The 22,147-nt window shown below is 34.7% G+C and overlaps 1 protein-coding gene across 4 annotated transcripts in view; it reads right to left on the reverse strand.

Annotated features, from left to right (window-relative positions):
* Positions 1-8,358: 8,358 nt before the first annotated feature.
* LOC128242627 (beta-hexosaminidase subunit beta-like) overlaps positions 8,359-22,147 on the reverse strand; it is a 52,104-nt gene continuing 38,315 nt past the window's right edge. For 2 of the 4 annotated variants that reach the window (XM_052959849.1, XM_052959852.1), the window contains exons 4-15: positions 20,144-20,259; positions 19,430-19,540; positions 18,956-19,057; positions 18,043-18,148; positions 17,254-17,461; positions 15,810-15,929; positions 15,263-15,353; positions 14,310-14,481; positions 12,431-12,518; positions 11,861-11,965; positions 10,558-10,789; positions 8,359-9,776 (exon numbers count right to left, since the gene is read on the reverse strand). In XM_052959849.1, the coding sequence (XP_052815809.1) occupies positions 9,681-9,776; positions 10,558-10,789; positions 11,861-11,965; positions 12,431-12,518; positions 14,310-14,481; positions 15,263-15,353; positions 15,810-15,929; positions 17,254-17,461; positions 18,043-18,148; positions 18,956-19,057; positions 19,430-19,540; positions 20,144-20,259 (1,547 nt within the window). In that variant the 3' untranslated portion in view covers positions 8,359-9,680. The remainder of the gene's footprint in view (positions 9,777-10,557; positions 10,790-11,860; positions 11,966-12,430; positions 12,519-14,309; positions 14,482-15,262; positions 15,354-15,809; positions 15,930-17,253; positions 17,462-18,042; positions 18,149-18,955; positions 19,058-19,429; positions 19,541-20,143; positions 20,260-22,147) is intronic. The other 2 variants (XM_052959850.1, XM_052959851.1) reach the window with 1 other exon arrangement.

The raw sequence follows: 22,147 nt of genomic DNA on the forward strand, positions 1-22,147 counted from the left end.
TACCGCATCGGCCATAATTGCAACTGACTCGATACCGAATTTAGGGATTTCTCAAGATACCGCACCCAGGGGCGAGGCTGGACCAAATGAAACGTCCAGACAGGCAGGTCTTGTATACCCAACCTCCAGGGTGACTGACTTTGAAGCAAGTGATTAAGATTGCGTTTAAACATATCTGTTCTACATCTTTGGAGACCAATTTTCCCTCCTCCAAGTCACTAAGACTCAGTGACAAGTTTTGTGAAATTGGCATTTAAAAGTGAAGATTAAAATGTATAATCAAACCATATCTATGTACAGATACAGCTTACTGTCGCTCACGTGTACAAACAGTTTCGTTGTCCATATCTCTTGCATCGCAGCACATACGCTGGAACCAAATAGCCACACTTATAAAAAAAACTTTAACTGAACCTAAGGCAGATGTTTTATTTGTTGGTGTAGTAAAACTGCGGTCGTTAGAACAAGTGGTCGTTCGAGAACCGGCGTTCCCTCGAGGTCGGAGCTTGACGAACTTTTCCATCTATTTTCATATAAAAAATACCTTATTATGTCGATGAGTCGAGAAATATACTCGGTCCCAAGTACACAAATCATGCACAAAGCCTTATTGCTCCCTCGAGGTCATAATTTCACACTTTTTCCCGAACACGTGTTCCAAAATGAACAAACAAGTGCTAGAGGTGTTAGAATTTTCGCAAAAATGTAAAAATTGCAATGACAGTTGAAAGGCAATTTGCTAAGGTGTGACAAACCGTTTAACACTGTAAACGCATGACAGATATGGCCATTTTAGAAGATAATTGTGAGAAATGTAAATGAGTAATAAAAATATGAATAAACAATAACACATCGATCCAACATTGGAATCTCTGAAAATTATTCCTTCTTGTCACTTTGCCTTGCAATATGGCACTTTTGTAAAAATAAAAAATAAATCAATTTATTCATTTATTGATAATTCTTTTACATTTTATATTTAGTATACATAAGGAATACGACAGCCTTTGAACATATGGGCGATTTCCACAACGCAACACATAATCGGTGTTTTATTAATGAGACGGCTTCAAAATAAAAATACACCAAAAGATATTCATAACAGAATCGAAACATCGGCTCCCTCGAGGTTTAGACTCGGTCTCCGGCGACCTCGAGTGATCGCAGTTTTACTGTATTTGTTTTGTGCATGGGTGACCGTAAGGTGAAAACACAACAACAGCAAACTTAACATTTAAAAGTCAGTAGAATTAATGACTACTATAATTGCTGTTTCTTGATCAAAATGACAAAAACTGAAATGAAAAAAACCTGAGAAAGATAATCAAATAACGATTTAATGATAAAGGCCTTGGCTTACTTCCCCTAAATATACAGTCCTGAGATAAAATTACTATTAATTTGAAATGACTCTCTGGAAAAAAATCTTGAATGATTAATACCCTCAAAATTCAAATGCAGGCATTCATCTAAACGAGCATACATATCGACCAAAAGGTATTGTGTGCTTTTGAATTGCGAGGTTTGTTTTTGTGAATGAATTTTATTTAATTTTTAACATAATGATGTGTGAATACTTTTCAAATTTACAAACATAGTTAGTCATCTGCTTATTGTGGGATTGTGTAGATCGCTGTAAGCAGTTGTATTTTAAAATTGCCCTCTTGACCGTCCTGAGGCTGAGAGAAAATTTATCCACATGGTAGTTTTGTATAATTACTTTAAATAGCAGTAAATTGTTTAAAACATAAAATGTAAAAATGTGCTTCTGTTTCATAAAATGAAATAAAAACTACTCAACATTAGACATATGCTATTTTTTAAAACAGTGATAATACATTTGATCGTATAGCGGTATACATATAAAAGGAAGTTTATATTATTTGCTATACGATTTTCCGTTGACTACATTAAACAAGAGGTTAATCATGACCCTTTTACGCTCGCCTGCTTTTTAAGCAAACATTTTACCAATGCTTGTTGAATATTGGATCAAATAATAAATGCCAGAATCGCAACAGATTTCAAATCATATGGTCCACACTTAAAATATGATGTATAAAACAGCGAGTTTTTCGTTTCATTGAATTTGGACCCAAATCATGGCTGTTAAATTCTGTGGTGCTTACAACAAACAGGTTTGGCCACCAAATCGCCTTTTTGACCGCCCTTGATCTAGTTGTGATAATTATGGAAAAGATAAATTGATTTCGGGCGAGGGGTGGGGGGGGCGAGGGAGGGGGGTGAGCTTATTTACCCTCGCCATCGGGTTATACCCATTCGGCGAGCACATTTCGGGCGAACATGGTGCTAACAAGTTTTATATTATGCAGTTGACCCTGTGTGACCTTGGCTTGCACCCTTAAGATTATGTATCGAATCACAATGGATATAATAAACAGAAGTTGATAACATGTTGATGCATCATGGCTCACGAAGGTCGAGATGGGCGACAATTATAAGTTCTTTTTTTACTTTATTCAGGATTGTTAGGATAAGAGTGAGGTTTGTGCACGTAAACTGGTTTAAACCCACAGTCAATTTACATTTTACTGACCCTCTCAAGTACCTAACAATCCTTGATACATATTTTTATTTATACCTAGTTTTATATAAAATATATGCACTTTGTTGTTTGTGGAGTTTTGTTTGTTCCGTGTTTCTTACATGCGATTTTTTTTTGTTTTTCTGTTTTATGTTTTTGGCGTTTACTCTGTGCCATTAAACAGGGTTCATGTTTAAACTTTTTGCATCTGAGCTTGTTTCTGTAGTGTTTCACACAATACTCAATGCGACTTCAACAACCATCCTGAGGCTGTATCTAATTCATGAAATGCCATTTTGCGCAGTAAATGTAACCATTACTATTGAAGACAGAATTCAAATTGATCATTTTTAATGATGGCGTTTCTCTCTTTCTTCTGAGCGATGCAAAAAAGTTTCTTTTGATAAAAAACGTTTCGTGTTAAAGGAATAATAAATTACCCCAAAATGTGAGTCTGTGATTGGTTAGACTATTACAAAACGTTCATTTAGTGACCTTCCGTGTACAGTTCTAAAATCTGATAGTATTGTCAATTTTGTCACCCGCCTCAACTTAATCATAGGGTTTCTCTCAGATGCAATGACTCATTGACAAAAATGACTATGAACTGATACTTGTCTGAAAGAGCCCTTTTTGACATGGTAAGCAATAAATTTGACTCTCATTTTTTTCTAAAATACAACGGTCTATTTATGTCATATTGTTTCCCCATCGCCACGACAGCTTTCTCATTCTATTCTGGAGTATTCACTCAATACCTTAGCAACAGATTTGTCTTCACTTCGGGAATCACCACGATTTTTTTCAACTTTATCCGATGTAGCCAGCCTGGATGTGATCCATTTGTACCCTACATGTGTTCTCCATCCAAAGTTCTGCCCTACTGGTGCTTTTCCAGGGTGTCTCAGATGCAAGATATTAAAGCGTGCATGCGTCGCAAAAAACTAGGGATGGAAACCGGATACCAAATCGGTATCCGGATATTCGTATCAAATTGTTTTCATAATAAGTAAATTTCCTATTATATGTCACCCACCTTCTGTTATTTGACATAATTGTCCACTTAATTTATAATTCGTCATAAATTATGGCAATTTCACTTTTTCATTCATTCTTTCTCAGTCTTAATAATTTATAATGTTATAATCAAAGCTAAACAACTCATTTTACGTCATAAAACTCATATGAATACCACATAAACACCTCGAGTATTTGATAGTCACTTCGGCCGAGGTGGTTGCTTGGTTACTGCCACGTGCTTTCGAGTTTGTTATTTATCAGCAGGTTTATATGACGTACGATTAGGGTCTTTATTGCCGATGCAGCATCATGCTAATGTAAAATACGCCGATGCTGCATCGGCAAAGCCCATGCAGCATCGGCAGGCTGAAGCAGCATCGGCAGAGCATCATGCTGCATCGGCATAATAATAATTTAGCATCATGCTCAAGAACAATAAAGACCCTTTCGTTCGCGCAATGCGCATAACTTTTTATGTTATATTTTTAGCATCGGCACTTAAGGGTTTATCCAAATTTATTGCAATCAGCGTATGCAGACCATTAGAAACTCATAAATACAAATTTAAGGAGGATATACTGTTTTGGTACAATCAATTCATTTGACGCGTGTTTATGTCTAAATTCGTAGGTTAAGGGCAGATCCCATATAACTTGTCAAGCAAGTTGCAACTTGACCCAAAAATATAATTATATACATGTACAGTAGACACATTATAGTTTTTCTTTTCGTTAATCAATTATCCAGACCAAAACCATTTTAATCTTTCATAAATAGAAATTTATCATTATTACGCGTGATTGGGCTACACGTATTTTACGTTCATTATCCATGACCAGTGTATTTTAAAAGTGTATGTCATATTTACATTTTGGTTTTATTTGATAACCTTCATAGCATTGAAATAAGAAGGGACAGACAGAGGTCTAAATTTAACATATTTCTTATTATCTGATTATTTTAGTTACTGAGAAACTGAAATACGTACTTTCAAATGCACTTTTCCGTTTAATTATAGGATATGTCAATCTCGGTAATTTTTAGCATTTATGTAAAAATCAGCGCCTTTGAAAGGTTAAAATACCTGTGTATTGGACTGTGCGATATTGCCGGTTTATGGCCCTTCTCGGCGGGGTATTGATATCTGATCGGCAAGTTATCCATCGGTTTGTCCATCGTTTATGACATGTTTAATTGTTTAATAATATAATGATCAGTTTATACTTACGTTTTATAGACATTTGATAACATGCACTTTTTCTGTTGTGCATTAGTGTAGTCTAATTACAGCGTTTTACAACGTTGCAACACCGTAGCAAGAACTGGATATAACATAAAGAATAGTTAACTCATGCATGTGGTGTGAAATGCAATTTGGTGCAAATATAATAAATATGTATAAGGTCAAACGGGAAAACCCATTAAAATATAAAGATTTCATAAACGTGTGAAGAAACAAAGCATATGCATATAAAATAATGATACAAATGTAAAACCAGATAAAAAAATAGTCGAAATCTTGTAGCATATAATTGTATCTTTAATGTAACATGACCGATCGTTCTCTTTACCCTCCGACCGTATTTTTTATAGCCCAAAGTAAAAAAAACAACCCTCTTTTTGAGCAATTACAGTAAACAGAACTATTTGTTTAGGCCTAATGTTCTAAACAAAATGATTTATAAGAATACAAAAAAGAAAGCGTTAACAATGTAAGGGATTGATTCCGAATAAGTACAACAAAGTAAATAATTTATCATAATTTAGGATTTACTTTGAATTGAATAATAAAATAGATTCTGTTAGTATAGCCTCGAAAAATATAAGAGCTTTCGTGATAACAGCGATGTATTGCGTCTTGCACAAAATTTGCCAGTGCGTTCCAAATCAGACATTGAAAATCTCTACTCGGGCATCCTGGTTGCGCCGAGGCTAAAACTAGCGTTCCTGAAAGTTTTGCACATTATGCCGTTGCGCGTACGAAAAGGTCATTATTGTTCTTGAGCATGATGCTCAATTATTATTTTGCCGATGCAGCATGATGCTCTGCCGATGCTGCTTCAGCCTGCCGATGGTGCATGGGCTTTGCCGATGCTGCATCGGCTTATTTTACATAATCGCGTACGAAAGGGTCTTTATTGTTCTTGAGCATGATGCTCAATTATTATTTTGCCGATGCAGCATGATGCTCTGCCGATGCTGCTTCAGCCTGCCGATGGTGCATGGACTTTGCCGATGCTGCATCGGCTTATTTTACATAATCGCGTACGAAAGGGTCTTTATTGTTCTTGAGCATGATGCTCAATTATTATTTTGCCGATGCAGCATGATGCTCTGCCGATGCTGCTTCAGCCTGCCGATGCTGCATGGGCTTTGCCGATGGTGCATGGGCTTTGCCGATGCAGCATCGGCGTATTTTACATTAGCGCGTACGAAAGGGTCTTTATTGTTCTTGAGCATGATGTTCAATTATTATTTTGCAGATGCAGCATGATGCTCTGCCGATGCTGCTTCAGCCTGCCGATGGTGCATGGGCTTTGCCGATAGTGCATGGGCTTATTTTACATGAGCATGATGCTGCAACGGCAATAAAGACCATAATCGTACACCATAGGTTCATGTTAAATGACGCTTTGATTATTTGATAGTCGATTGTAATTTTATTTCATTACATTATTTGATTTAATGCAATACCTACACTATCTGTCGTGTTTTGTAAAGAAGGATATAATTGCGGAAAAGATAAGAAGACAAAAAGAAGATCTGATTTTAAAAAACGCAATTTGCGATTCGTTTCTTATATAGTGCATGCTATTGTCACCCAAAGATTTCGGCGGATGGCCCATCCCAGCCCATTTGTAACCGTTAACATTGTATACAGAGAGATTTTGTTCAAGCTGTTACGCTGGATATGCCCTTCGAGATTGGATTTATCTTGTTTTCCTCATTATGCAAATATCGTTTTCATTAAGTTGACTGCGTGGGATATATGATTTTCTAGCCGCTTAGGAAATAGTCTCTTAGAAATAGACGATTATGCAACTGTTTTGATTTGATCTTCAACCCTTATTCTCCACATGTTGACACATGACGACCATCTTCCTCGTATGGCGTATTGCACGTTCTGTTGGTGCTTACATGCCTTGGATGGGTTTTGCGATAGAGCATCGGCGTTCCTAATCCTGTGATCTAATCTTGTCTAGTACGTTTGTGTTATAAAGTATGTGTCAAATTCCATAAAGATGGTGTCAATGTTTCAGAGGGGTATACATAAATGCCAGTATCACCATTTGAGTGTAATCTCTCGATACATGCAATAACACTATTCCGTTTGTTTTCGATCAGTACAGCTAAAGCTCCAGCATCAAACGCATTAGTGTCGTCTAGAATGAACCAAGGACCAAGTACAGGATACGCGAATAACGAACTTTAAGTAAGCAATACCGTCGGTTATCAAATGCATCTTTAGTCCTCGGTTAACACTAATTGTGTCTGCATTGTTTTGGAAGTGGCTTGGTTACGTACGCAATCCCATTGTGAACATTTCAGGAGTATGAAACGCCGAACCTCTGTACCAGTTTCCGGTAATGGCAATACTTCATTTTTTTTTAAATTTTGCGTTCTTCTCAACAACCATTTTAGCATGAGCTGTCGTTGGACAGCGCGCTCGACTATACGCCGCTCAGACTTAGAAATAAATTCATCATTGATGTAATACTTATACGTCAAATACATTTATCAGTGTGAGGTATTATGCCACTTGAAAGAACAGCATCAAGATATTTGTCAGACAGTGATTGTGACTATTACACTGCATTATATGAGATAAAAACCTAAATAGTATGCACGATTGGAAAAACATGATAGTAACATATTCATGAGAAAATGAAAAGGAAAGACAGATAATCATGATAGATGGTAAAAGTAAGAGAATAATATAAGAGTGATTACCTGATGTCGGCTTTCGATCAGTGGTGTAGGTTCTCAGAAATTAGTTTATTTATGTGACATCAATTTACTATAACATGTGACATCGTTTCACTATAACATGTGACATCATTTCACTATAGTATGTGACATCGTTTTACTATTACGTGTGACATTATTTAATTATTGCATGCGACATCATTTCACTATAAAATGTGACATCATTTTACTATTACATGTGACATAATTTCACTATTACATGTGACATCATTTTACTATTGCATGTGACATCACAATAACATCTAACATTATTTCACTATAACATGTGACATCGTTTCACTAGACTAACTACACTATTTATTCACTTAAGCACCTTTTTATCATGAGGTGTATTGAAGTCACAAGTGAAAATCGCAACTTGCCCTAAAACTTGAAATGGATGTCGACGAGGGCGTTAGTAGTTATAGCCCTCCTTATTCTTTTTATAGTCGAGCGAAAGAAAATAAAAATAATTTAAGAAAAAAGATTGAACAATAATAATGAATAAGGGCCAAATTCAAACCGTGTGAAGTATGAAGTGAAATGAATGACGGGTATTGAAGTTATAAGAGAAAATCCCAACTTGCCCGAAAAGTTTGCAACACAATATGCCATAAAAAGCCTTAAGTTCCTAAGTCAATCAGGGAATACAATTTGTATCTAGGATGACATGGAGTTATGCAAACTAATTGTGTGATGATCTTGGACGTCAACTTTTTAAAGTATCAATTAAAATTAATGAAGGGTGTTGAAGTTATAAATGAAAATCCCAATTTGCCCTTAAACTTTAACCGTACACCGATGCCGACGCCAACGCCGACTCTGGGGCGAATAGCCCTCTTTATTCTTCGAATAGTCGAGCTAAAAACTATATGCAAATAATTTGTCAGACGGTCCTGTCTAAGACGTTCGAAAACAAACCAATCATATGTCATCTCTTTCGCCCGGTGTAATGGTCGTCTAGATACAGCCAGGACCCAACTGACACTACACTGAAGAGGTACAGCCTCAGGCTGGTTGTGAAAGCCGCAATGAATTTATCCTTGTCTCCCATCTCGACCTTCGTGTGCCATGATACAGCAACAGAGTACATGTCATCGACTTTTGCACATCATTTCTATTGTGATTCGATACTTGATCGTAAGAGTGCGAAGCCAGGTCACACAAGTTTGACTGCAATAGAACCCTTGTTAACTCCACTTTTGCTCGGATGAAACTTTGTCAGAAGGATTGTTCTATTAATATAGGTCAAGCTCAAAACTGGGCCTTTTGCGGTCAAAATGAAGATCTATTGGCCAAACCTGTTTTGTTAAAAACCCAAAGGCCCAAGTTGGCTGAAGTGATTTGTAAAACACTAGGTATCTATGACATTGAAAACAAATTATCAACAATCTAGCTGTCACGATTTTGGGTCAAAATTCAATGAAACAAAGATTCTTCAAGTGTAGTACATGTGCTTTAAAAAACAAGGCTATCAGGTAAAAAATCTTTAAATATTTTGAGACTCTGCCATCTATAATTGGAGCGAACATACATCAAACATTGGTAAAATGAAGTAAACGAGGAATCGTATAACAAATACTATAAACTTCTTTTTATATGTATCCCAGTATACGAACACATGTTAAATCACTGTTTTATACAATAACTATATTTGTGATACTGATTCGTTTTTATTCCATTTTATGAAACAAAGGCATATTTTAACAGCAACCGTTTAAAACAATTAACTGATGTTTAAAGTTATAATACAAAACTACCATGTTAACAAATATCCACTCAGCCTTTGGAAGGCTGGGACCATTTTAAATAACAACCACTTACAGTGATCTAGACAATAAACGGATAACAAAATAGGTTTGTTAATTTGAAATATCTACACATATCATTATGCTCAAAACAAATAAATAAAATAAATTCACAATTATAACAAAGCTTCCCTCAATTCAAAAGCACAAAATATCTTTAACGACCCATACACACATACGAGACAGGCCCATTAAAACATGGGAACAAAGACCTTTTAATATCTTCTTACATATACTTTATATTATAACAAACAAAAGAAATAAATTAGAACAAGACGCAATACACCATAAATAATTACATAATGATAACATAATAAATATATATAAATAATTTGCTTTTTCTATAAGTTATTCCGTCGTTGTCTAAAGCACTTAGATGCCATTAAAAGGAGGTAGATGCCGGTCAGAGACAGCACGATATTCACGAATGGTAAGTACTGAAATAAAGTAGCCAATTATTTCAATAGGAAGATATGCACCATAAGCAAGTACTGAAATAAAGTAACAAATAATTACAATAGGAAGATATGCACCATAAGCAAGTACTGAAATAAGGTAGCAAAACTGTGCAATAGGACGATGTAGTGAAAAGAAGGACTATTGTCTAGTTATATTTTATAAAAATATTGCTGATATAAAAGTTATTCACTTAAATATGTTATAATTCAAACTTATCCTTGATTCAAGTAAAACAACGCGGTTGTTTGAAACCATCATTAAATAAGAAGTAAGTGCTAACGTACAATGATGCTTTCTGATTTACTCGGAGTATCAAACTATTATATACTTATGTGAAAAACATACATATGACACATTGTTTTTTTTAATCAAATAACACTTAAAGCTGCACTCTCACAGATTTACCGTTTTTTATAAAAAAAAAAAATTGTCTTGGAAAGAGGATTTTTTTGCGTAAATATCTGCAAACCAATGATAAAAGATTGCTGACAAAAGATCAGATCGCAGATTTGCATATTTCCGTTCGAATTTTGTTTTTGTTTTATGGTTTAAACCGTTACTAACGGTATAATAAACTGCATAAAACATTAATTTTTGAACTTAAATATAAAAATGTGCGATCTAATTTTTGTCAGAAGTCTTGTATCACTGGTTTCCATGGATTTTCTCAAAAAATTGGCTTGTTCAAAGACAAAAAATAAAATAAAAAGTTGTCAAAACTTTCAATATGTGAGAGTGCAGCTTTAAAGCTTTACTTACGTTATAATAATTTGTGAACACGACCAATGGCACGCGACCCCCTTTCTCGCTAGGCGAGTCGTTGAGCGAGTATTCGGCACCCAGATCGAGGGCTTGTCCAACATTTAACACTCTGTCCAATACGCCAGGGACTTTGTTTTCAGCAGTATGTTCACTAGTTTTCCTCAAGTACTCTCCATTCGGTCTGATGCAGTAATCTGGTCCTGATATATGACCAGTTGCAAGACCACGGCTGAAATTATTAATAAGACCATTTTTAGAATATCCGCATTGAATATTGGAAAGCATGTATGCAATGATTTGAAGCAAGTTTTCCGATTTGAGTGTGACCAAAGGTTATGTTATAAGTGAAATTCATGTTAAAAAATAATTCATCAAAACGATATGCCAAACAAAGATCTATAGGTATGGCATTAAGAGCTTTACCTGTAACACCACTCATTACGGGTATGTTTTGTTATTTGTGTTTCACTCATTACTAAACTCCAGAGACTGGTTGATTCATAATCACAGCAACTGTCATTAAAGCTGCACTCTCACAGATATACCATTTTTACAACTTTTTTTATTTTTTGTCTTGGAAAGAGCAAAATTTTGCATTAAATATCTGCAACCAGTGATATAAGTTTGCTGACAAAAATGTGATCGTACATTTTCCTATTTCCGTTCGAAAATTAATGTTTTATGGCTTAAACCGTTAGTAACGGTTTAAGAAAAATGCATAAAACATCAATTTTTGAACTTTAATATAAATATCTGCGATCAAATTTTTTTCAGCAGTCTTATAAAACTGGTTTCTATAGATTTTCGCAAACATTGGCTCGTTCCAAGACAAAAAAATAAAAAGTTGTCAAAATGTTCAATCTGTGAGAGTGCAGCTTTAATGCTTTGAATCATTCAAAGGAACCAACGCCTAGTTTAACAAAAAAAAATACGACGTAAATATAACTAAGAAATGTCTCTAAGCTATCTGATTAGATTTAGCTATTTTTGTTTTATCCGAGTAGAAGTTTTCAAACGGGACCTATTATCGTGGATTGCCTATTTCGAGGGCCGTTTTTCACAATTCAAATTAAATCACATAATAAACTTTGCCATGACGTTTTCCACTACCTGATTTGATTCCTATTAAAACTGTCCAATCGGAAAATCGGTTGCAGGGGTGGGGTGGGGGTAATTTGTCGCAAAACATTTCTTATGAAACAGTAAACGTAAATATGCCCTAACATTAAATTTTAAATCATTCGTGTAATAATTGATTGCCTCATTGTTAGTAATCAAAGCCATATTGTTTATCACTTACTTGATCATTCTGCACCTCTGTTCTTCTATCCTCCTCGCAGCACTGCCGATGTCACGGACGTTACGAGGACTCCACAACCTCTCGGCAGGCGCCAACGACCGCGGCCTGACCATCATTAAGAGTTTTAATTGTTTACATGATTTATTGATAATGTAACTCTACGAAATATGAATATCATTATGGTGGTTCGGAACAAGTAAGTAGGATGCAGGTGCATTGTGATTCTGTTTTTTCTTTCGTTTTCGGATAGTATATAATTTGTTGTTGTTGTTTTTATCTATGGACATTCGAAACTACAAACTCTTTCTTGCAAAAGACGCTTTAGTAAATTGTAAAATGTACTGCCACGATATTTTCCATTTTGTAATGGTATAAGCCAAGGTTATATTGTATTTGTCCACCTTTTGATGCTACAAATAATATATGTTCTGCAGATAATCGGAATAAGAAAATCAAGTTTGCTGACCATAAATTCAACGACGACAACAACAAAACAATTTAACGCCATTTTTATCACATTTGGTTTTAAACTTCAAAGGATAAGCTTAATGAATTCCTCCCAGTGCTTACCACATCATTGTCATGAGTGTATCCGTGGTGATAAACTCCGCCCACAGGCACGCCTCCCCGCCCAACAAACGACCTTTCTCCTCTGCATCTGTTAAGGTAAGTAAAGAAATATGAGTTTGCAATGAAAATTTTTCGGCACATAACAACGCTTCTAACTAACATGTTACTACTTGAGTGCGTTTATCTCTGAACCTTTAAACTTCAGTTATATCTTATTAGAACAAACTATGTTCATTTGCTTAATATTTTTGTAATTAGCATTAAATAAATTAAATTATAAATATTTAACATTAATATTCAAAAGAAAAACATTTACATAATGACTTTTTTATGAACATACTTTTCATTCTAACTAATCGTTGTGTTTTGTGCCGCTAATAGTTAACTACGATAAGTGTGATTATATAACTATGTTCGTTGATATAACTTTCATCCTTCATGGATTATACATGCTTCCATTCCCGAAACAAAACAAATTTAAAAAAAATCATAATTATAGTTTCAAATTAAACATTTTAACATTATTGTTCTGATGGTTGACATTTCATATGCTCTTTAAAGGGGTATTGTAAGTAAAGGTTTCCACTGCATAATTTCCATCATATTACTGTTATAATGAAACTTATTTGTGACGCTATGCATACTGAATGCCCATTCTAGACGCCTTGGTTAGGTTCCCGGCAGCGCCAACTAGATTTTCACTGCAATTATCTTACGAAGTATACAATTACAGTGCTTGTACATTGTTTTCTGGAAATTCATACGTGTTCAATGTCTCATACCTGTGTTATAAGGTGAGGGTTCAACATTGTAGTAAGTAGTCCACATAGGGAACCTAGTATACGTATCAAGATACCAGGCGGAAGAAAATAGTGCCCTGTAACCTCGAACATTTAATGCCTTCACCGATGATGGTTTACCTCGCCATACTTGCAATATTGAGTCTTTCGGTACCTTTTAGAAAAATAAGTAGCAATGCATCAGTCAAATTCTGGCAATTAAGCTAATACATGCAAGCAAGTATTTCTGAGCATGCGACCGGTCCCATCTAGTCCAATGAAAGGCTGAAAGCAAACATGCATTAGCACAAACAAGAACCTGAAAGCTATACACCGAATCAAAATCAAAGTTATTCCTGTCTTTGTTTGTTTAAATCTTTATGAATCGTATCGTTGTAGTTACTTTGTTTTAGAAAAAAAAAACGTATTCTCTTCAATTATACGTATATTTCTGAGGAGAGTGATTTGAACGTAGTTAATTTCATTGTTTATTTTCCCCAAATTTAAATGAAAAGTCTGTCTATCCAATTCTTTATCTTAACTGATATATATTATTTGTTAAACATAAAATTGTTAATTCTTTTGAAGCCATCTCTAAGCCCACGTTACAAAGGAAAACATATACAAAGCAATTAATTTTTTTTATTGGATTGTGCCAATAATTGTATATACATGTTAGTTTGATATACGAATAAGCTGTACTATGACATATGCTAGCAATATGTACAAGCTTCTTTTTTAAAGGGTTAGTCACTCGCCAACAGAGATCAATTTTAAGCAAATAAATGAAAGCGTAAGCAACACGTAGTTGTTATCTGAGATCGATTTATGTTTTGTCTGGTGAAATGTAATCGAATTATATTATTTAATACGTTATGTTACATCGTTACAAAGATCTATTACTGATTCATAATAGTTTAAAAGTACTAGTTTATCATTTTATTTTCAATTCTGAAAAACACAGAAAAAGCATAAACAATTATTGCCAGTGCAGAGCCATTCAATTAAAAAAAAGCATGCACTCCTAGCCGAACTATTATAAGCTGTATAACCATTGTTGCATGATTAGACCCATTCCCCAAATTTCGCTACCGTCTTACCACTGCTGTATGGAGATGGATCGCACTCGTAGTACTTTGACCACATTGGATACTGTTCTATGTTATCTAAGTACCAACAGGACGAGTACAGGGCCTTGTAGCCCTTAGAGTTTAGGACTCGAACATTTGAAGGCTGTCCCATCCACACTTGTAAGATGGACTCGCTCGGAACCTTAGCATTAGAGATAAGGAATTAAAGTGTTTGCTTGAATTGTTCTTAAAATGTTGGAATACACAATCTTTGTAATCATATGTGACCTACTTTGGGAAAACCAGGCCACAGGTGAAACTGGCGTTACGCGAGAAATTACGTGTTTTTAACAATCTGATTCTTTAAGTGTAACATGGTTTTAATTTAACTGTCTCTTTGTTGATGGAAAGTTAAAATAAAACCACTGTTACGATTAGAAAATAAGCGTGTTTAAAAAAATCACGTGACGTCATCCGTGAGCTAGTTTTCGCAGGTTACATCACAAACCACTAAACATTAACTGGAATGCACAAAAGGTCTAACAAAGTAATAAAAGAGAGCTCAAACCATGTACGTGCCACTATGCACATAGGTTAAATAAACATAGGTTGCTGCATAAAGTCAATGCAACCCCGTGACACTATTTAACATTTTTGAACAGTACGAGGCAGAAGATAATGTAATTTAAACTTACCTAAATTTAATAATGAAAAATAGTGTCTGTCATTTCAATGAAAATATGATAAACAGCTTAAGATCAGTCTTTATCAACAACAATGCATAACGTCATTCATTGTTTCCAATATAGTTGGTTCGCAAGTTTAACATAGACTTTAACCCAACGTGTTTCATTATCGACATCGGCGCGTCGTTCTTTGTCCGACAAACGTTTTAAGAAGGCAATCGAATAAATCTTAACTTTTAATAAATGTTTGTCTGACGATCGAAGATAAGAGGGTTCTGATTGTTATAAGACAACTACCTTCTCTGTGTTTCTAAGAACGTCCTCCCACATTATAAAGTTCTTCCTCTGCTGTTTTTGTTCCGCAGTGTCTTTCAGTGTTTTTATTAATCTGTAAGTTTGTAAACAGATACGTGTTTGTGTTGGCAATATTTGGAACAATGTATACCAGGCAGACCTTCGTTGTTTTGTATATGCTTATCAAATACAATGAAAAAGTGCAGATTTTAAAACGAGCAGTTAATGAGCGATCATACGATTTCAATGAAACACAGGTTCACACTCAGACAACAAACTGAGTTTATGTATTTAACGGTATTAATTTGACGGTAAACTGAAATTTAACAGTTCTATTATATTGAAAAAGTTGTTTTGTATGTTAATTTGGAATAGAACACTGTTTTATTAACAGTTAGCAGTTACATTTTAAATATTTTTACTTATTCAAAACGGCGTTGACAAATAATACAAACACTTTATTAAACTGCACAGGAACAAGGATGATTTTTTAAACGTTTTCATAGTTGTTAAACTCTTTACTAATCACATTTGGCACCCAAATACATACCTACTGAAGTAAAATCCTATGGCTTTGTTGATGTAATTTTGAACATTACTTGTTCTAGCTTCTACTTGTGGAATATTTCCGAATTCTTCCAGATATGCTGTTATTGTGGGATTAGTTGCCCTGAAAATAATCAAAACCAAACATTACAAAAAAATCGGCCAATGAGGTGCACATGATATAGTCATGCTTTAGACGACCTCTTAGTCTTAGTCATCAGCGTCAATGGTATACTTTATATATGTGAACAATATTCACGTATGAAGCCAATATATCGTTAATCGCTTAAAAGAGGTGACCAAAGATGGTTTTATTTTAACGCTGTTATCCTACTAAATACCAATCGGAAAACTTCGGCCTTGTTGGAAAACAACATCGAATGTATATGGATAGTTAGCATTGTCAGACACTTTTACATTAAACAACGCTGAACGAATACAGCGTACAGAAAATTCATTTAATGGTTAAACCAAAGAACATTACCCTTAGCAATCTTAATTTATTTCTGCAATAATGCACTTCATTGGAAATTAATTTGAACTTAGTAATAAATTACACGTTCATACTCTACAAATACATAAAAATATTATGAGTAATTTTACAAACTAATTTTACTTAGGCACCGGCATATATCCGAGGAGAAGTGCCTAGGTGTTCCGATTCATTTAGTACATTTTGTGAGATAGAACAGAACAGAACAGAAATTGTATTCGACCTAAGCATAAAAAGCTCATCGTCACAACAATTTGTATAGAAATAGAGATCCTTCTGAAGACTATAATATAACCATAGTGAAAACAGCAATCGCTCTGTGATTAAAACTGACCAGGCCCCGATTTCTCGAAACTTCTTAAACTTAACAGGCTTAAGTAGCTTATTTCAATTAGCTTAAATACATACTGAAATTGAACTTTTACGAAAGGAAACTGGTTAATTGTGATTATGATAAATTTAATTCCTATCTTAAGTATTAAAGTTCTTAAAAATGTAAATATTACGCAAATTATTGAAAAACAAAACTAATAAGCTTAGCTTAATCCTGTTATAAGGGACTTAAGAAGTTTCGAGAAATTGGGCCCAGCCGCTATAGTTATTAGTTCAACTTGTCGAGATCAGTTAGAGGAGGTTTGTTAGTTCATCGGGTAGATAATGAACAATGTGTATGTAATAATCATTTAATTTGTCAATTATTTATTTTATTGACAACTGCCGACTGGTCAATTATCAAATTATAGTAATGATAAATGCAACATTGTCAAACCTCGTCGCATCCGCAAAATATCATTTAAGAATCATTAAGACTTTTATCAAATGATCCAGATGGACATGGAAATGATATGTTCAATATATATATAAATACAATGTGAACGAAGTAACAAGCGATTGTTGAAGCCGCCCGCTTTACAGAACTGAATGCAAACTTAGTAGCAAGCAAACATTTGCTTACCAGCAGGAATCATGAAGTTCGTCTCCTCCGAGGTGAACAAACTCATCCGGAAAAACGTCAAAGATCTCATTAAAGAGGTTCGACATGAATTCATATGTCTCATTCTTGGCGGGGTTGATGGGACCAATCGGTCCTCGCACCGCTTTGCCATTCCTCGTGTAGCACGTGCTCTTAATTTCTGGATAGCCAAACCAGGAAAATGAGTGACCTGCAACATTGAAATATGTAAAAGATAGGCATAATCGATTGATTGCATGCAATGAATATATACATGTTGTTCTTCTTTATGTTTGAGTCCCAAAGTAATCACTATCACGAAACGTGTCGGTTAAAGCACCTACAGAATATAAAAATACAATGAAGAGCCTAGAGACAAGTCCAGAAATGAATTACAAGCAATTTATACTGTGGACAGTCCTTCAAATGTAGTTTGAAAGCAACAAATGCATGAAAGTACACAATCTGGCAACTGGTTTTCAAATGCAACACATTGGCGTTACTTCGGATGATCACAGAGAAACTGTTCACGACCTCTGGCATCATAAGCGATTTAAGACTTCATCTATGTACATTTTACAAAATCTTTGTTTAAATATGTTTTTCTTTTGTCTTTTTTTGGCTAGTTGTCATCAACTTTCATTCATTCAAGGTGCATTGAGGTTAAAATACAAAAGTATATTTAAAATTTGTGATAATATTCATAGTATCTATGGCAACGTCATTTGCATGGTGGCAGTTCTGTACTGTGAGGGAAGTACCACTGCGTGATGTTTGAACTGTTTCACATACCTGGGGAGTCAAACTCCGGAACAACACGTATACCTCGCAGTCTAGCGTATTCGACTAACTCTCGTATATCTTTCAGTGAATAAATAAGTGTTGGATGGTAAGCTCCCTGAAACAAAGAAAAAGAAAGAATTATAAATGAATATTAATCATTTCTGAGTAAATTGCACAATATAAAAAATCCAAAAAAAAAATCCCACAATTATATAAAACATTCATAAAGTATTATTCATGTGATAAAACTGAATAATATATAAACAGTTGAACTTCGATCACTAGCTTTCGTGGCTGACAAAACATGCTAAAAGACATGCTTCTTTTATTACTGCAAGTCACAAAGTAATACACTGAGTAACTCGAATGTTTAGGTCAGTCCTTTACATTCGAAGTTAATGCGAGTCTACTAAGGTGCGTGCTTATCATGACAGGGGTGCTTTTGATTTCCATGGCAAAGGTGTCTGCATCTTAGCTAAGAATTCGTAGATTTGAGCTCCATAAAAGGCTTTAATTTAAACGCGCTTTAAGTAATAAATAAAGAGGAGGGAAATGTGATTTTGAATCCTGATATACTGTTTTGAAGTAAAATTAATTAAAATTGAGATTGACGAATGGCGTAAGGATCTTTGTGCATTTTGGCCAGTACTTGGTCGTATCCGCCTCTTCAGTATTTGCAAGTGAATGTTAAAGTTAACGACGAATTGCTAACGGCGGTATTTGAATTCGTGAATGTGTGAAGTCGATACGTCATATGTTGGATCAGGTGGAGCTACCGCCACGATTATTTATGCTTCAAAACCTTGAAACGCTAAGTTCAATTTTAAACAGTAGTATGACTTTGGTGTTCACAATCGAGCTAAAATAAGTAGCTTTCATTTATAAATCATCTGAATATTTACTATAGTAAGTAATTTCCGACCTTTTCACTGAGTTTGGGGTAGACCTCGCTTTGGTAGGGGAACGAGTTGTCATCTACCATATGCCAGTGAAGCACGTTCAGCTTAGTGTATGCCATACCATCCTGAAAAAAAGATTTTGAATAGGATGATTTACCAATCTAGCCCACAAATCCAAATTCCGCTTTCTGATACCATTTTGAATAGTGTTTTTCAACGGCTCGCATCCATTTTATCCATTTTATGGTCGCCTTAAAAAAAATTCAGGACTGTTAAGATGAATGTTTAAATATAAATATCATAGGATCTTCACACAAAAAAACTTGCTTAGTAAATTTTGTTTTATAATATACTAGTATGTTTCTCTGAATAAAACGCACATTTTGCCATTTTTGGTTTCTAACACTTAATCTGGATCTTCCGTTCCATCGATTGGAAACTTGAAATTGAATAGATTTGTAAAATGGAGACGGTCAAATCAAAATAGCAGGCATTACCAGAACGTCCCTGATGACATGTTTATGTATGTAATGTCTGGAGGTGTCGATCAGGATGCCTCGGTGTGGAAACCTTGGCTTGTCTTCAATCTCCGTCTCCTTTGCGTACACCTGAAAAAGGGAAAATATCACAATTGAACAGGAGTAAATCGTACGTATAAACGGGGGAAAATGATCCACTATGATATTGTAAAATGCTGCGCATAAAATAAGGACAAACCATATGTATAAATACGCGTGAATGCGAGGATACATTTAAACTCTTGAAAACGGAAATATTTTACTCGTGAAATGAAAATAAATATTTTCTCCAAACAAAGGTAAATAATACATAATTAAAAATGTAAATTAATACACATTTAATTAACACGGAAAATTCTAAACATGTGAACGCGGAAAATCATAAAGCGTACACTATGATATAATATTCCATTTTTAAGGCGAGAAATATAGTATTTACAAATAATTTTAAACACGTGTACTTTTTGGCAACAATGTGAATGAGATAACAAACTTATTTGAACCATATTGTCAACGACATCGTTCAAAAAGTAGCATGCGTATCGATTATTATCGTTGTAATTTCCGCACGGTATTTAATTCACGGTAAGGCCCGCCTACTCAGTTACCGTTCTTATATGAAATAAAATGGATGCACGAAACAAGGGACATACTCTCCAATATGCTACAAATATGCATATTGTAGTAGTGTACCTGCGATGTGTTGAACTTGCGGAAGAGGAGCTGACTGAAGGTTTCCAGTCCCCTAAGAGCACCCCAGACCCGGTCCGCGGACAGCTTACATACACCCTCTTTCACAACCAGCTTGTCTAAAATATAGAAAACATAGGTGGTGTAATATTATTGGACGGCACAGCAACGACGCATGCCATTTCTTTTGCTTCCAATTTTAATTTTAAATTCAATATTACGATGAACACCCATGTTTTGAAGGAATTCTCATTTTTTTCGTCTATAGTTGTGATTCGCAAAATAGTCGTAATCTATCCCGATTGTCCATTAGAGTGTATTTCTGTTATTAAGACGTGTACCTCTTTCAATCCCTAGCAGACTAGTTGATGGCTGCCAAATGTGGCCAGGGTAATCCTGAACGGAAACTGATCGCATACAACTGCATGTATGAATACATGAAAGCTTACAGAGTTGCCTTAGACAACATAATGTGCGTGCAATTATTGTTAACGTTTGATCTCAGTAACTTGTTGTGACTTCCAGTAGCAATAACAAACATAATCGATGAATAACTTTTGTTTCTGGAAATCGAATGTTCACGTGATACATGAAATGCTCTTAATGTTGCGTGACAAAAGTTAAAGAAACTGTGTTATGGAGGTTTTTACTACAATACAAGGTCAGATCAATACATGTTTAAAAAGGTTTCTTTTGTTCCGGTTTTATCGATACACAATCTCTATTTAAAGCAGACAATAAAACATTGTTACGACAACCTTAACAACTTTCATGTTGGTGACCATTAACTTTAGAAACAGGCTGATTGTTCAGAACTTATAAATCTTTACTGCTCTGGAAAGTTAATGGATACACTTGTGATTTGCTGTATTTCTAACAAGATGTCAAACAGTTGTTTCATCTGTGATAATGTATACTTAAATATTCAAATTATCAAAATAATATTTCACGTTTTAAAGATAACAACGATGCTGTTCACAATGATGTTCACTTTGACAAAGATATGAACAATCGGTCCAATGTCTCGATATGGCAATAAACGAAGTGACACTCTTATTCAAAATCAATACATACACATGTATAACAAACATCAATTTTGACTGATAAACCTAATAACTACTTACTAAATAATGCATTCATGGAAAATATTATTAACTGATAACAAGATTGTAACCGTGGATTTAATGGCTGAAAACGCAAAAAGTATTAAATGATTGGTGAGTGCTAAAAGATTTATTACGATCTACTATAGTCTCATAAGGTAGAAATACCGTGTATTATGCTCATTTCTTTCAAATTAAACTCGGTATCCTTCATAAGGACCATTGTTTCCGACATTAATTCATCCTTTGTGGAATATTAAAACAATATTATTAATTGTGGTAAATTTTATCTTGGAGTAAGAGTGCATCTTCAAGGATAGTACACCAGGATGAAGGCATCTATATTGATCCATTTTATCCTTTGATATCAAGAAAGTTGTTTATGTGCACATACAAAACCTAACGGGCACTGACCCCGGCCCTAAAATGAATTTCACCTTTTTTGTACCGCCATGGGAAAACCCAGTTATGTGAACTCCGAGTTACATGTATTAATAAGGATATGGTTTAAGGAGAACACTCACGAGAGAGTTATCGGTTAACAGCGTCGTCCCACAATAGGTGCTGATTTAATTGAAAGTTGCACAAAGCGGATCGGAAATATCGATTTAATCATTAGTTGAGCAACTTTCATGGAATCAGATTTTATCAGTTTTTAAATCAAAAAGCACTACAACACCAAAAAAAAACTATACATATATTTTGTGTCAAAATAGTCGAGACTACACGATCAACAATGTCTTGAGGCTTTGTGATATTTGCAGGTATTTTATGAAAGATGTTTGTGGCCACGTAGCTATTAATTCATTTTTACCTATTCTCAAATCTTGGTTGCTTTTTTACCATTAAAGTCAAAAAGGTTAAACATAATAAGAAATTCAAAAGAAATGCATCAACCTATTTA

The sequence above is a fragment of the Mya arenaria genome, chromosome 8, assembly GCF_026914265.1.
Source record: "Mya arenaria isolate MELC-2E11 chromosome 8, ASM2691426v1".
NCBI classification, from domain to species: domain Eukaryota; kingdom Metazoa; phylum Mollusca; class Bivalvia; order Myida; family Myidae; genus Mya; species Mya arenaria.